Source organism: Zosterops lateralis, assembly GCF_965231275.1.
Source record: "Zosterops lateralis genome assembly, chromosome: 1".
Taxonomy (NCBI): domain Eukaryota; kingdom Metazoa; phylum Chordata; class Aves; order Passeriformes; family Zosteropidae; genus Zosterops; species Zosterops lateralis.
In genome coordinates, this window is record NC_139762.1 from 46,369,432 (window position 1) to 46,383,361 (window position 13,930).

Consider the following 13,930-nt stretch of genomic DNA (forward strand, 5'->3'; position numbering starts at 1 on the left):
GAACTGTGTAATATAGCATGGAGCTTTTAGCTGACATACTACTGGCAACTCAGTTTTGTAGAGTGTTGTACACTGAGATCCTAGACATGCTCTCTGTGTTTGAGTTCTGCATTTTTTACATGGACTTCTTAATGCAGTCTTATCTTTGCTGTGTCACAAAGCTAAACCTACCAATTGTTTATGAAGCACTTCAGTGGCATTATGGTGACACAAGAAAAATTTTTTGAAACACACAGTTGGGTGTTCTCTGAGGTGTTTGGTGAATAGGGATTTAGTATAGTGTATAAGAAAAGGTGACAATCATTCTTCCAATTAGAGAATACAATGCAGTAAAAAGCATGTAATCATGTGATTCATATGTCATCATAGTGTGTGAGACACATGCTTTACTAATGCAGTGTTTTGTTCTCTAAGAATAGAAAACACTGCATTAATGTAAAGTATTACTGATTTTTGAGAATATTCTTTCTTTAAGTGTATATATGCTAGGTTTTATCTGATTTTGAAATGCAGGAGAATATAGGTGACTTCTTTTGGGCCACTACTGCTCAGCATTGTCAAGTATCTGACAAAAGTATCATATATAAATATATTAAACTGAAGAAGTTAGTCTTTTAAAGTCATGGAAGTCTTTTAAAAAATACAGCATATTTATAATTGCATTATGTATGCTGAGTCTATTAATTCAAACAGTTAATGATGCACTCTGTTTCATAGTATGTATAGTGCTATAGTTGCAGTATTTTATTAATTACTGCCATTAAAAAATGCTAAATTAATTACTGTTCTACCCACTTGAATTGCATCTGTGAAGCAGACCTAGAAGTAATTTCCAAAGCAGTGTAATGTTGCTGTTTCTGTTTAATATCTGAAATGGAGGTCATTTTTGTTGAGAGCTAGTCAAAGGCTAAGGTTCTGGGTCATGGATCTTGGCAACAGCTATTTTACTGCTCTGTTCCTCCTGTGAGTTTAGTGTGTTAAATAAGAATTCACTTCCTCTGTTTTAAAATTAATCTCAAAATATGTTTTTACAGCCTCATGGAAGAAATCCATCTTTTTCCAGTTATTTTTCAAGTCATCTTGGTAAGAATAATTTTTAATACAGATATATATTCTAATAGATAGATATCCTATCTCTCAAATCATGTCTAACTAGTACGTTTCATTAGGAATGCTGATAAAATAATAAGATGGTAAAATCAAATGAAACAGCCTAACAAAACAAACAAATCTAGAGTAAGCAGAAATTTAGGAGGTTCTCACTAACTAGTCCACCTTTATAAGAAGGTTCTTCAAGATAAGTACTTTTTTCTTTCTTGAAACAAAAAAAATCTGAAAAATAAAATTAATGAGCTTGATTCTTAATTATGGAACTATATATTTGCCAAATTCATTCAAGAAATGCTGAGGAAGTTGCATTTTATTTTATAGCATCAAGTACAAGTTTGATACTGTTGGCATGGTAGTCTCAAGTGCCACTATTTGCTTTTAGAATTTCATTCAATATAAAGTATTAAGGACATGATTTTGGGATAGTCATATGCAGTACTTCCATCCCTAAATAGAAACAGCCACTTACAAAGGTCATGAAAGCTGTTGGTTTTGTTTCTATGAAATGTTGCAAAATAATTATATTAATGAAGAAGAGAGATCTTTAGGCTAGTTTGGAAGCTGGGTACTGTGCTATCCATTAACCTTCTCATTGTTAAATTCCAGTCTCTTGTTAATTTTTTTAATTTCTAAGTTCATGAAGTTGTATGAGGTAAGTGCCCTGTCTTGTAGGCATGTTCCTGATGAATACTAAATATGCAATATAAGTAAATGCACATAATTTATGTAGTGCAGGCAGATTGCATACTTGCTTTTGTATCATTCTTGAAATTCGGTGTTATTCAGGGTAGATGAGGTTCATAAATGGGATTCTGAATCAACTTTGATATTCCTTACTTAAGTTTCAGTATTTTAATCTTCACTCTTCCTTTGCAGTGATTTATTTTACTGCCTATCATTTTGAATCTCTTAAATACTGCATACCCAGATAAGCCATTTTTTATTAAAGTAACCTTGTTAGTGATGATAGATTTTTCCAGCAGCATACAGAACACAGGCTTTATGATATTTTGTGTTCGTATATGTACAAATCTTTTTTTGTGATAAGTATTGAGAATAAACCCATATGTTTTATTGTAATTCATAAATAGTTTTGACCTAGGAGGAGTACTAATTTTAGGTAGCAACAAAAGAAGAACTCAGTAAATATGGAAGTCAAATGTTAATATCCTTAAATATTTAGTTAATGTTTGAAATGTCATCAGGTGCTAGAATCTTGAAATTTAATTATATATATATGTATATATATATATATATATATATATATGTAAGTCTATAGCTATGAGTGTTTGGACATGGTTATGATCTCTCAAAATATTCCCAGATATTGAAAAATTTTGTGTAATGTATGTGTAGTCATGGAATTTAAAATGTGTTTATGTTATACCATGTAAGTAGGACAAGTCATAGTCAGTTATAAATGCTCCCTCCTGACCTCCCCACTGGCAGTTTGACCTCATGAGTTCTAGAAATAATTCAGTATTTTCTTAGGGAGTGAAGCAGTTTAGCTCAAAATTGCCTCCATGACTAGTGGTCTCTCAAGGTTTCACAGCTCTCTTGAAAACCTCTATGGCTGTGTTTGAGTTTATGGTTCGAGTTGGGGGAAAATTGTGTAACTTTTAGGGAGGAAAAAAAAAAATCCCCTTTCAACACGATTTGTTCAGAGAGGACACCTGTAATTGCTTCAGTGGCCATATACAGCATTTGAGCTTTAACAGTACACTGGCTGTGAGCTATGGTCTTGTTTGGATCAAGGGATGTGAGATGTAACACCAGAAACAGCAGAGAAGGGTGGCAACCTGCTCCTCTGTTTTCCCTACAGAAAACTGAGCTCAGCAAAGGAGCGTTGGGCACTTGGGAAAACTCAGGAGCCAGGACTAAATCAGACTGGAAGGATTAATCATTAGGCTGTTTTTCTTTTGAATAGAGTGTATTGAACAGGACAGATTAACAAACTCCTTCATTACAGGTTTCTGAAATAATTTTCAGTCATATGGGTAAAGGGAGTTGCATATTATTTGATTTCCATTATTCTCCATAAACTAGTCTCTGTCTAGGTTTATACTTTTATCGGTTTCAAGGATCAGCACAAATAGTAATGTTGGGCTCTGTATTATTATACCTAGACCTTTACCAGACCCTAAACTATTGAATTATGCTTCAGAGTCAATACTCTATTTTATATTGACAGTAATATAGTGTAGAGCTGTTACTATCTAGTCGATGGTTTATTACTAGTACTGAATAATTTCTATGCCAAGACTTAATATCCAATGTGGTTTTTTTATGTATCATTAAATATAGTTCACAGTATTTCCTGCAATGCAGCTGATGGATCTTGACTCTGTTGGACTCTGAAGGGAAATACTGTGGGCTCAAAATTGAAAAACATTTCCAAGAGCAGTCTTTGTTTCTAGGCTGTGCTACAATCCAATGGGATTGAATGTACTAGCTTTAATCTAGCTAGCACAGTAGCGAGGATATGATGGCTTGCAGATACTGAGCAGTTCACAAGAAATAAGTTTTAATATGACTGCTTTTCACTGCTCATCAGTGTAGAGTTATACTACCTCTTATACTGCACACTACCCAATGTTGTTGTCTAAGCAGTAACACTGAGATTTGGCAAATTTCTTTATCCTCTATCGTCTCCCTTGACTAGTTAGATTTCTGATTTCAGTCAAAGCATATGAAAAGTATCTTTTCATGTCACTTATGACTGCAATTTTGTAAATGTTATAGTTCCCAATCAAAAAGAACTGGTTCAGTGAAAAAGATCTGTTACTATCTACCTAAAAATTTGTTCTAAGAGAATAGCCATAAATTATCTTCACCTGAACTAGGGTTTAGTCACTGAGCTAATTAGTAAGAGGCTTTAAATAGAGTTCCAGTTCCCCTGGAAACCCTCTGCACTGATTCATCTCTCAACACTCAGTTGCATTTAGGAAATGCACACTAATGATGTGGTTTGTATGTGAAAAACCTGAATACAGTTCTTCATTACAGAACTTCAGAGGTGAATTTCATGGTTTACCTGAATGCAGATTAATTTTATCAGTGCCATGATCCCAGAGCCTGGTGCTAGTGGTTACGTAGATTATAAGTAGTCCTACAAAGCAATATGAAGGTATGACTGCAATATTAGCACACATCAATCTTGCAATAGTGTCTAATGTGATCAGTAAAAATGTAGTCATGTGTATCTATGAAAAAATGGAGACATATTGGCAGTTTATGAGTATTTTCAGGACCATAAGGGATTGAAAACCAAGAGGAAAGCTGACATCATAATGTGAAAAAATTAAAAGGTGTCAACTCCCCTTGGTAGCAAAATTAAATATAATGAGCCAAATTCCATGATTATGTAAATAATGCCAAAAGTTGGGTTGATATAAGGTATAAATATGAAATGCTGGTGTTGATGAAGAAGGGGTTGGAGCAGGGTAAGTTACTGTGGGATATATTTCATGTTTTACTTTCTTGCTGCCTTTTACTGCTACATCCTTAGTATTCTATTTCTAATATATTTTGCAATGTCAAACCTGTGCTGTCTGCCTTCAATATCAGTTTATGATCTACAAAACTGATTTTGATTGTTGTGTTATAATGCTGGAATGAGGTTGGTAAAGGATTTGGAAGTGTTTTACTGCCATTTTTGTAAATTATGGCTATTTGTATTTTACATTGCTACCAAGATTTTGCTGAGCAGCAAGCAATGAAGTTGACATAAATGTTATTTTCTGTGTTATGTTACTTTTAAAAGGGCAAAATCATAAATATTACCTGGTCTTCATTTAGTGTTACCTGAATTCAAGCTGTTGCACAGTAAAGAATTTCTGTGTAGTTGAGGAAATTCTGTTTTTCTGCTGCTAAGTTTTAAAACTTAAGTTAATGATGCTTATTATTAGGAGCTCAGTGCTGCCCTGTTTTTAAAGCTCAGTTGTCAATTCTGTGCTTATCCTATTAAAATTTCTGATGTAACTTTTAGTCACACCAGCATATTGTCACAGACATCAGTTTTTGCTGTAAATTTTTTTGGCAAATTTCTGTATCTTAACAGCCAGTTAAAGTTTAAGGTATGTTTTTTTCAATAAAAATTACTTTATAGTAACATTGAATATTGCTGTGTTTAAAAATGGTATCTTATTATTAAATAGTATCAGTAGTAGACAGTGTATTCATATCTAAACTGTGCACAGTCCATTTTAAAGATTCAGATACAGTGGTTGTTTTATTTATACTGTCATTCTATTCTTTACACAAGCGAGTCCATCTCTTCTGTCTACATTTGTGAAATAATTAAAATTAATTTTAAAATTACATATTTTAAATTATTTTCCTTTAAATACAGTGGAAAGCTCTTAGTATGAAAATACAAAATAGATTTCCCTTTGCAGTCCTGTTCATATATTTTTAAATTATTTTTCCTAGTTATGTATTGGTTTGAAATTTTATACTGTCCGTGTGTATTGTGGGATGGCTGTATTGGACATCTTAAGTTAGAGGATTATATACTACTCATGTTTTTGATAGACTGCAGTCAACCTGTGCTTGAGCGCTCAAAAAATGCTTCAAAATCATTGTTATGGTGGCAGTCACTGGTCCTTTTAGAAGGTGTGCTTTGCTCATTTTGTTGAAATTGCAGTTGAAAATAGAGTCAATATAAACATTACATTTATCACTAAGGGAGAGAATATGAGCTAAGTGTAATTAAAATAAAAATTGTAATAGTTACATTAAAAAATAGATAAACATGCACTTTAAAAGAAGAAACCAGCCATGCTAGCTTTCTTGTGTAACAACTTCTTTTCAAGAAAGCTAACCATTTTGTGGAAATTTTGTCTAACTAGAGGGTACATAGCCATGTATAACTAGATTCCTTTGGTATGGTTAGGTTGCTTTCTTTTTTAAATTAAAAATAATTCTAACTGAAGTACTTCAGTTAAAAAGAAAAGTTGTGAAAAAGAAGTTGTGTAGCAACCAAATGGAAGCAGTGGTTGGATTCTGTATTTCATTTTAAATTTTAATAGGAGGAAAAAGCCACAGGAAATGGTTATAGCCTGAGATGCTGCTTCTTGTGACTCAGTTAAAGTAATGAAGCCATCCACTTAGGATGTTTTAAAAATAATTGTTGTTTTATGGCCAGTCTTACCTGTGAAAATATTATAAAAATGGAGAAAAAGAACACTGGAGAGCAAAAAGAGCCTCATCATTCTTCTTTTGCTTGGTTTCTACTTTCTAGTGAGAGATTACAGTCATACATCATTTAATGGAAGAGGTAGAGATATTTTGCTGTCTAGCAGCCACATGGATGATAAGTATAGAGAACATGGATCAGAGATTATTGCAGCATTTGAGGCATTTGTTTAATTGTGTCTGTTAAAGAAAACACCTCCTAGTCCAGCATGGTGCACATCTTGTTGATTGTCTGAAAGAATGAGAGGAATGTTTCTAACTCTTGCAAGTACTCATAAGAGATCCAGGATGAGTACTTGAAACAAAAGACTAGGAGAGTCTCTCTTATATTCTGTAAAGAGTACAAGTTTATGCTGCAGAACTCATCTACTGGAGAAAATTAGGTTAGTAAGTTTTGCAAATAATAAAAGCTCTAGCATCTAGTGTGAATGGGCCCTTGATCTTCTGTGCTGTAAATGAGTTTTGACTTAAAGTGAAAGCTTTCAGCTCTTCGCTTCCATGAGAAGATTGATGCTGATTGATTGCTCTGGACATCTTGCTCCAGTCTGTAGTCATACTATATCCTTAATTTAGAATCAGCTCTCTAGTAGAAAAGTCAACACAAAGGTATCTGGGAATGCTTAGTCTACATGTGTTTTAAAGAACAGGAAATACTATTCATTTGAATATCTTTGTGTGTGGTATTTCTGTTCCTCTCTGTATTTTCAATGCTGTTACAAAAGCATTCAATGCAATGGCTCTTTCTGGTGTATTTCACCAGTTCATTACTGCTGTTGGGGAGAACCTGCATTTTTAAGGTGTCTGAAATTGGATTCTAGGAGTGATTTTTATGGCTTCTACAGGATGGACGTTTGTTATAAGTAGAAACCTTAAGTGTATCCATAATGAATATCTCTACTTTTTTTCTTTCTCTGAAGTATGCACATTTCCTCAAATCTACTGTATTTAATAGTCAAATTGTATGCTGTGACAGCATATTTAAAACTGCTGTGACAGATTAGGAATGTAATCTATGAGGATTTCTGAAAGTGAAAATGCCAAAACCCTATTTTAGTGGGTAGTTTATAAAGCAAAATAATTGCTGGTTTTGAAAGACATTTAATATCCAAAGATGGGTTTAGGAAAAACTAGTGAAAAAGTGTTGAATTATCTTAGAATTTATGTATTTGGCATGAGGAAAAAATACACGATGTCACTTAAAGAAGATGAGTGTAATGCAGATGTAAAATTTACTACGAGTAGGACGCTTTGCCAGTGAGAATGGTTTAAATCCTTTCCAAACTGACAAATTTCTTACCAATGCATTGAAGTCTTGTGTCAACATTCAGTAAGGTATTCTATTTATTCTCTTTTTAATGCAAAATCAAATTAATAGGAGAGTTTCTATAGACCAAAGAAGACATTGTAAAAGGCAGTAGGGTACAGTGTGTTAATTTCCAATTTTCCAGGAATAAAATATGGCTCCTCTGGTAGGAATGTTAGGATTTTTCATTACTGTGTTAACTTTCTTAAGCACTTTCAGTTTAAGGATGGGATTCCTGAGACTACTTATCTCTCTTAAATTGCTGACTTGAAAGCAGTGTATACTTAAAAGGGATAAGCTTGCACATCTAAATTTGTACTTCTGGAAATAAACATGTCTAAGTGGAACTCTCCTGAGATTTTTTTAGCAGGAAAAAGAATCCTGCTTATAGAAAGTATTATTTTCAGAAACTTTCTTTTTCTTTTGTTTTAGTGATCTTTTAGTCAGGAGTTTCTGAGAATGGGTTTATACACATAAATGTTTGATTAGTGCTAAATTGGGTTGTTAATCTCTTATGGTCAACTGATCTCTCCAATTATTAATGCTGTACATGGAATGAATTCTTAACAGTTATTCATGTGTGACTATTGTGTTCTTAACAGATGACAATAATATTATTAGAAGCCAAACTGCTTGATATAAAAACAATCTCTGATTGTGATTAATAACAGGAACCCATGACATTTGATTTATTTCCCCAGATGTTGTCATGTGATGTGCAGTGGTTTTGCATACGGATAAAGCAATGGCTGAACCATAGATTGTCTGCACAAGGGACTAGTAAGGATCGTAGTGTCCAACTCTTGCTTCCTTCAGAGTTACCTTAGTCATCATATAACTAAGAGTATTGTCTGGATATTCCTTGTAATCTATCAGGCATTGTGCTGCAACCACTTTTCTGGGGAGCCACTTCCAGTGCCCAGCCCACCTACTCAGTGAAGAGTCTTTTCCTAATGTCCAATCTGAACTTCCCCTGATACAGCTCCATTCCATTTCCTTGAGTCTTATTGATGGTGACCAGAGAGAGATCAGCATCTCACCTCTGCTGCCTCACCTAAGGAAGTCATAGACTGTGATGAGGTCTCCTCTGAGCCTTTTCTTTTCCAACCTGAACAAGCTAAGTCACGTCATCTGCTCCTTGTAGCTCTTGTTCTTGAGACCTTATGCCATCCTTTTCACCCTTCTCTGGACGTGCTCTAATAGTTAGGTGTCCTCTTACATTGTAGTGCCCAAACCTGCTCCCAGCTGCCCCCAGCACTTGAGGTGAGGCTGCCCCGGTCCAGAGCAGAGTGGAACAATCCCCTCCCTTGCCTGGCTGGCGATGCTGTCCCTGATGCCCCCCAGAACACACTTGGCCCTCCTGGCTGCCAGGGCACTGCTGACTCACATTCAACTTGCCATCAACCAGGACCCCAGCTCCCTTTCCATAACACTGGTCTCCAGCTTGTTGTTCCCTGGTGATAAGTTCATTAAAGTTCCTTTTGCAGAGGCATTTTCCTGCTAACCGTGGAAGAAACTTTTTTTTTTTTTAATATCGTTTTGATTTATGCTAGACTTTCAGCCTGTTTGCTACTACCACAGAGCTGAAGAGTTGTCTGTGCTGCAGGCAGTGTGTGGCAGCAATTCATGAAGATGTTTCCACCTAACTCTGAGCTAACAGCTGCCAGCTTTAAACAGAGCTAGAATTATTTATTTTCCATCCATCACATTGAGAAAATTATTGTTATTAGGAGTTTGATGTTGATTTTTTTGAATGGTATTAATAGATGATTTTTAATCTTTCTTGAAGAGTTGCTTGAGTCAAATAATTTTGGCTGTTTTTAATTCAAGTTTCTTTTTGAAGTAGTTAAATGTGTATTTGTTACAAATATTTTAGAACAGGTTAATGAAAAAAATGAAAACTTGAAGTACATGATTTGTGGAATGAATGGGCTTGTTGATAGAGTAGTGAGAGAATTGAGAAAACTGCTTCCTATTCCTGCTGCTGATCCACATTTATTCTTGACCTTGGGAAAATTATATAAGCCCTCTTTTTCACCATGTGCTTGTTGTGCTTCTGTTCTTTGGGTGTCCAATGAGCGCCTTTACTCTGAGAAAACTCAGCAATTGGTTCTCATCATTCTGAAACTAAGCCTGTTTAAGGTCCCAACTAGACCTTATTAAAAAAATTCTTTAATGATTTTTTTCTTATGGTAAGGTAATATCACAAGGGAAGATGAATTCATTAATATTTAGAAAGTATTCAGATTTTGTTATGAGAAACACTAAGTAAATATGGGCAGCCTATTTTATGACTGTATGTCTGAGTAGATCTATCCCCAGTAGGATTGCTGATGGAGAAAGAAGTGAAAGGAAGCAAAGTCATCCTCTAAATAATTTTAATAGCATAAATTGATATTCTGCATAATAAAATGGGCTTTAAAAAAAAGAGAAGTACTGCTAAAGCATATCCTTCTATCACTCTCCTTCTTATCTGGAAAATTACTTTGAACCAGTGCTCCTGTTAAGGGAGGGAATAAAATTATTTACTAAATCACCTGGAGCTCCACTTCTGAGAGAAAAATTGAGTCCATAGCACTTGTGACAACATTATGTTCTTGTACAGGAAGAAAATTCAGCTATTTACATCTTAAAGGAATTGCTTTCTAATGCTAGACACTAATATTTTAGTGTGTATGCTACCCAGCTATTTTTTTTTTCTATTTTATATGCAGTGCTAAGGGACATAAGAAAACCCATGTATAAACAATATTCTTATGTGTTTGTTAGTAGTTATTTATTTATCCTGTCCTAAAAGTTGAAAATTGTACAGATAATAAATATGAATATAAAAGACTGTAGCAAGATTTTAAAGCTAGCTCTAACATACTGTGTAAGAAAATCGCAAACGTAGTGAAGTGCATAGGTATTTGTACTTTGCAAAAATATTGACCATGTTTACTCCTGATATTAGAATACATTTCTGAGTTTTATGATGTTGTGATTGTTTTCCATTACTTTGATCTCACTTGTCATGTTATATATTACTGGTCTTCATTAAGCAGGCAGACATACTGGTTTTGTGAAGGTGATTTTTTAAATAAATGTTTCTACAGTAGTCCAGAGTGGATAGTTCTTTTGTGTATTATGATGTAATATCTTACAAGTTGTCTTTTGAAAGAAAATATATTCACAATTTCAAAGAAAAAGTTGTTATGAAGTAATAATCACTGTTGTTCCTTGCATGGCAGATCCCGTGTATTTATCACATCATTGCTCTGACCATCCCAAGAACATTTCACAGTGTTGCTCCAAAGGGACCTAGAGCCCAGCTGGGACCTCTGGTCTTTTGCATCTTCCATTGATTGGGACAAACTGAGTGCTGCAGGGATGCATGGTGATGATGCAGTTTAGTCTCTGTTCAAAGCAATTAATGAGTAACTACCTATACCCCAATAAGCATCTCCTGTGGAAAAGCTGCTTGGGGGAGGATTCAGGAAAAGCAGCCAAGCTCACACATCCACACATGCCACAGCTAAGCTCAGCAATGAGAGGGAAGGAGGGCCTTTGTATGAAATCAGTTCCAGCAAGGTTTATTTCAGGTGCCATAGGAAGATGAGGGACAAAGACCAGGTCATGTGCTGTGCCCAGACTCAAGTATGGGGTCAGCAGCCAATGACCTCAGGGCACAGGGGCAGTACAAGGGGCAGGGCAGAGGTCAGTGACCTATAGGGAAAACAGGGCTGGCCACCTGGAATACCACCACCAATAGGGGAACAGGGAAAGGAGAAACCACGAGAACCAGGGGCATGCGGGGAGAAGAGACTGGGGCAGGCCACAGTGTGCAAAGCACCATGGGGAAGATGCTCTCTTTCAGGCTAGGCAGGGAAGACCCTGTGGTCTATCCTTCCAGGGCCAGACTCTGGGAATTGTCCCAAGGGGTTCCAGGGACCTCCACAGTTTTCAAATATTGTGTTCAGAGAAAAGATTAAAATATATTGTAAAACATGTAATTGTGCTTATCCTGAACTTTGACATCTTGGAGCAAGCCCACCCTGATGATCAGGGGGTCTGAAGCACATGACACACATAGAGAGGATGAGAAAACAAGTTTCATACAACCTTTGCCAAAAAATCTTGGGGGCATCTATTTCCTGCCTGTAGCTGCCTCATGGGACAGTACAGAGAAGATGAAGCCAGACTTGACTCAGCAGTGCACAATGGAGAGATGACAGGATGAATATAAGCTGGTAGATGGGAAAATCCAGCTTTGATATAGAAAAAAACTTTTTGCTGTGAAGAGTGTGGTCAAACACTGGAATGAGAGGTGAGAGAGGTTGTAACATCTCCATGTTTGGAGACTCAAAGCAGCCTGAGCCAAGCAGCCAGCTAGACTGGAGAGCTCCAGAGGCACCTTCAACCATATGTTATTCTGTGATTTGATTTTCCCAGTCCAGTCCATCTTCCTAAAAATCAACCAACTGAACAAAAATTACCCCACAGGTTATCTCCTAGCATGGTAGCCACCATACACTGAGCCCTATCTGTACTTAGATATATTAACTCCTTTAGACTAGGATCCAAGTCAGTAGTCTTTCAGGTGAGTTTGGATTTCTGAGCTCTTCATCTTTTTCCTGCTTCCTAATAACTTGTATGTGTTGACCTTTAAGTAAGCTAAGTGGATGGACTGAAATGGCAATGCTTACTCAGCTGGCTTGGCTCCACTCCCATTTCTTCTTTATCTGAGCCGTCTGCATTTTACACTGCATGAGGGTGGTGTTTTATGAACCAAGTCCAAGGCAGATTGTAGGTCAGGGTTGAATGGATGGGTGTATAAAGCCACTGAGTGTTTCTGCCAACTTGGTTTCTCTCTCAATATGCTTGGACGTTTGTGCAAGGTTACCTGAAATATGTCTTGTGGGTTTTTAACAGTGTTCTAAACAGTTGGGTTTTTTTCTTTTGGGATTGAGTAATTTGAATATTATTGTGGAGAATTTTTCCTAATGATTATATTTTTACTTACAAGCTGTGCAGCTCTGACCCTTAAGGGAACATGCTAACTTCCACTTTCCACAACAGATAAAGGTGATGCTAGTAGATTTTATTTCTTGGAAGACATGTTTAGTTAAGTGTTAACTAAGACCTTTTTTTTTAACTCTATGAGCTTTCGGTCAGTTAGGATTTGTAGAATATTTGAAATATGTAGAAAGAAGAATTTTATAGTATTTAGGTGAAGAATCATCTGTAAAAAACTTTTAGAAGTATGGAAAATGCATGACTTTTTGCCCTGATAAGAAAATAATTTTTCTTTTATTTGTCACTTTATATTGATAGAAAACTTTAATAAAAATTCTTCAGTACTTAATTTTATACTACTGTGTTCTGTCTAGCCCCTTCTATCAAAATGATTCTGTTACTGTTCCCCCAGTCCAGCCTGAAGGAAGAGTTTATAACCTTTTTTCATGCTGACTGAACCTTTTATCAGGAATTTCATTTTAGATGACAGATCAGTGTGTCAGTCTTGGGAACTTAAAGCAGAAGGGTATTGAGCTTGTGTTTCTTAGTGATGGATTTCACCAACAGCAGGAGTGAGAGATCTGGACTGACCATCACCACAGACAGCCTTAAGGCTTGGATAGAAACACAATTGGTGCTCATATTCTCTCCCTCTCACTTTTTCAGCAAACGCAGTTCTTTTAAGATCTTATGAAGTTCACAGTGCAGAGGTTCTAATGCAAGGTTCCCCCCCTTAAACAGTATTTCGTTGGGTTGGTTTTGGTTTAGGTTTTTTTGTAGTCATAAAGCTGTTCAGCATTCACATATTCTTTCATCACGCTTGATTTGAGCCTTTTTTGATAGAAGTTTTGTGGCTAACCTTCAGGATCTTGTGATTATTCATGTAATTAAAATCCTCTCAAGTTTTTTTGACACCTAATACTATTCACTTTCAGTTTAATTTGCACCCCTTTTCAAAGCAGATATGAAACCTGTATGTGTTCTGAAGTATTGCACAATGTGAGACTGCTGTCTGTGGTTGCAGCTCTACATATGCAGAGATGTAAGATGTGTTGTCATTATCACTCAGGAATTGTGGTTAGATAAAAACATGGTCTAATAAAAACATTGGTTTAATAATTTGTCCTGGTCTGGAAAAAACACTGAATATTACTCATTGTAAGAAGTAGTATTGCAATGGCAGGCAGAGAATCATTGTGCGTGTTACTCCTTGTGTGGATTTTGGTTTCCACATCTCAAAAATGTTTACAGTAGAACTGCAAATAGTGTAAAGAAAAAAAACAACCTGAGATACTCAAAGGTTGGGAATGGCCACTATGAAAGAGA

General features: G+C 35.8%; 1 protein-coding gene across 1 annotated transcript in view; it reads left to right on the plus strand.

Annotated features, from left to right (window-relative positions):
• Positions 1 to 13,930, plus strand: part of ULK4 (unc-51 like kinase 4) — a 213,383-nt gene that overhangs the window by 96,776 nt on the left and 102,677 nt on the right. Inside the window, exon 31 of the mRNA XM_083863372.1 lies at positions 1,035 to 1,083. Within this exon, the coding sequence (XP_083719498.1) occupies positions 1,035 to 1,083 (49 nt within the window). The remainder of the gene's footprint in view (positions 1 to 1,034; positions 1,084 to 13,930) is intronic.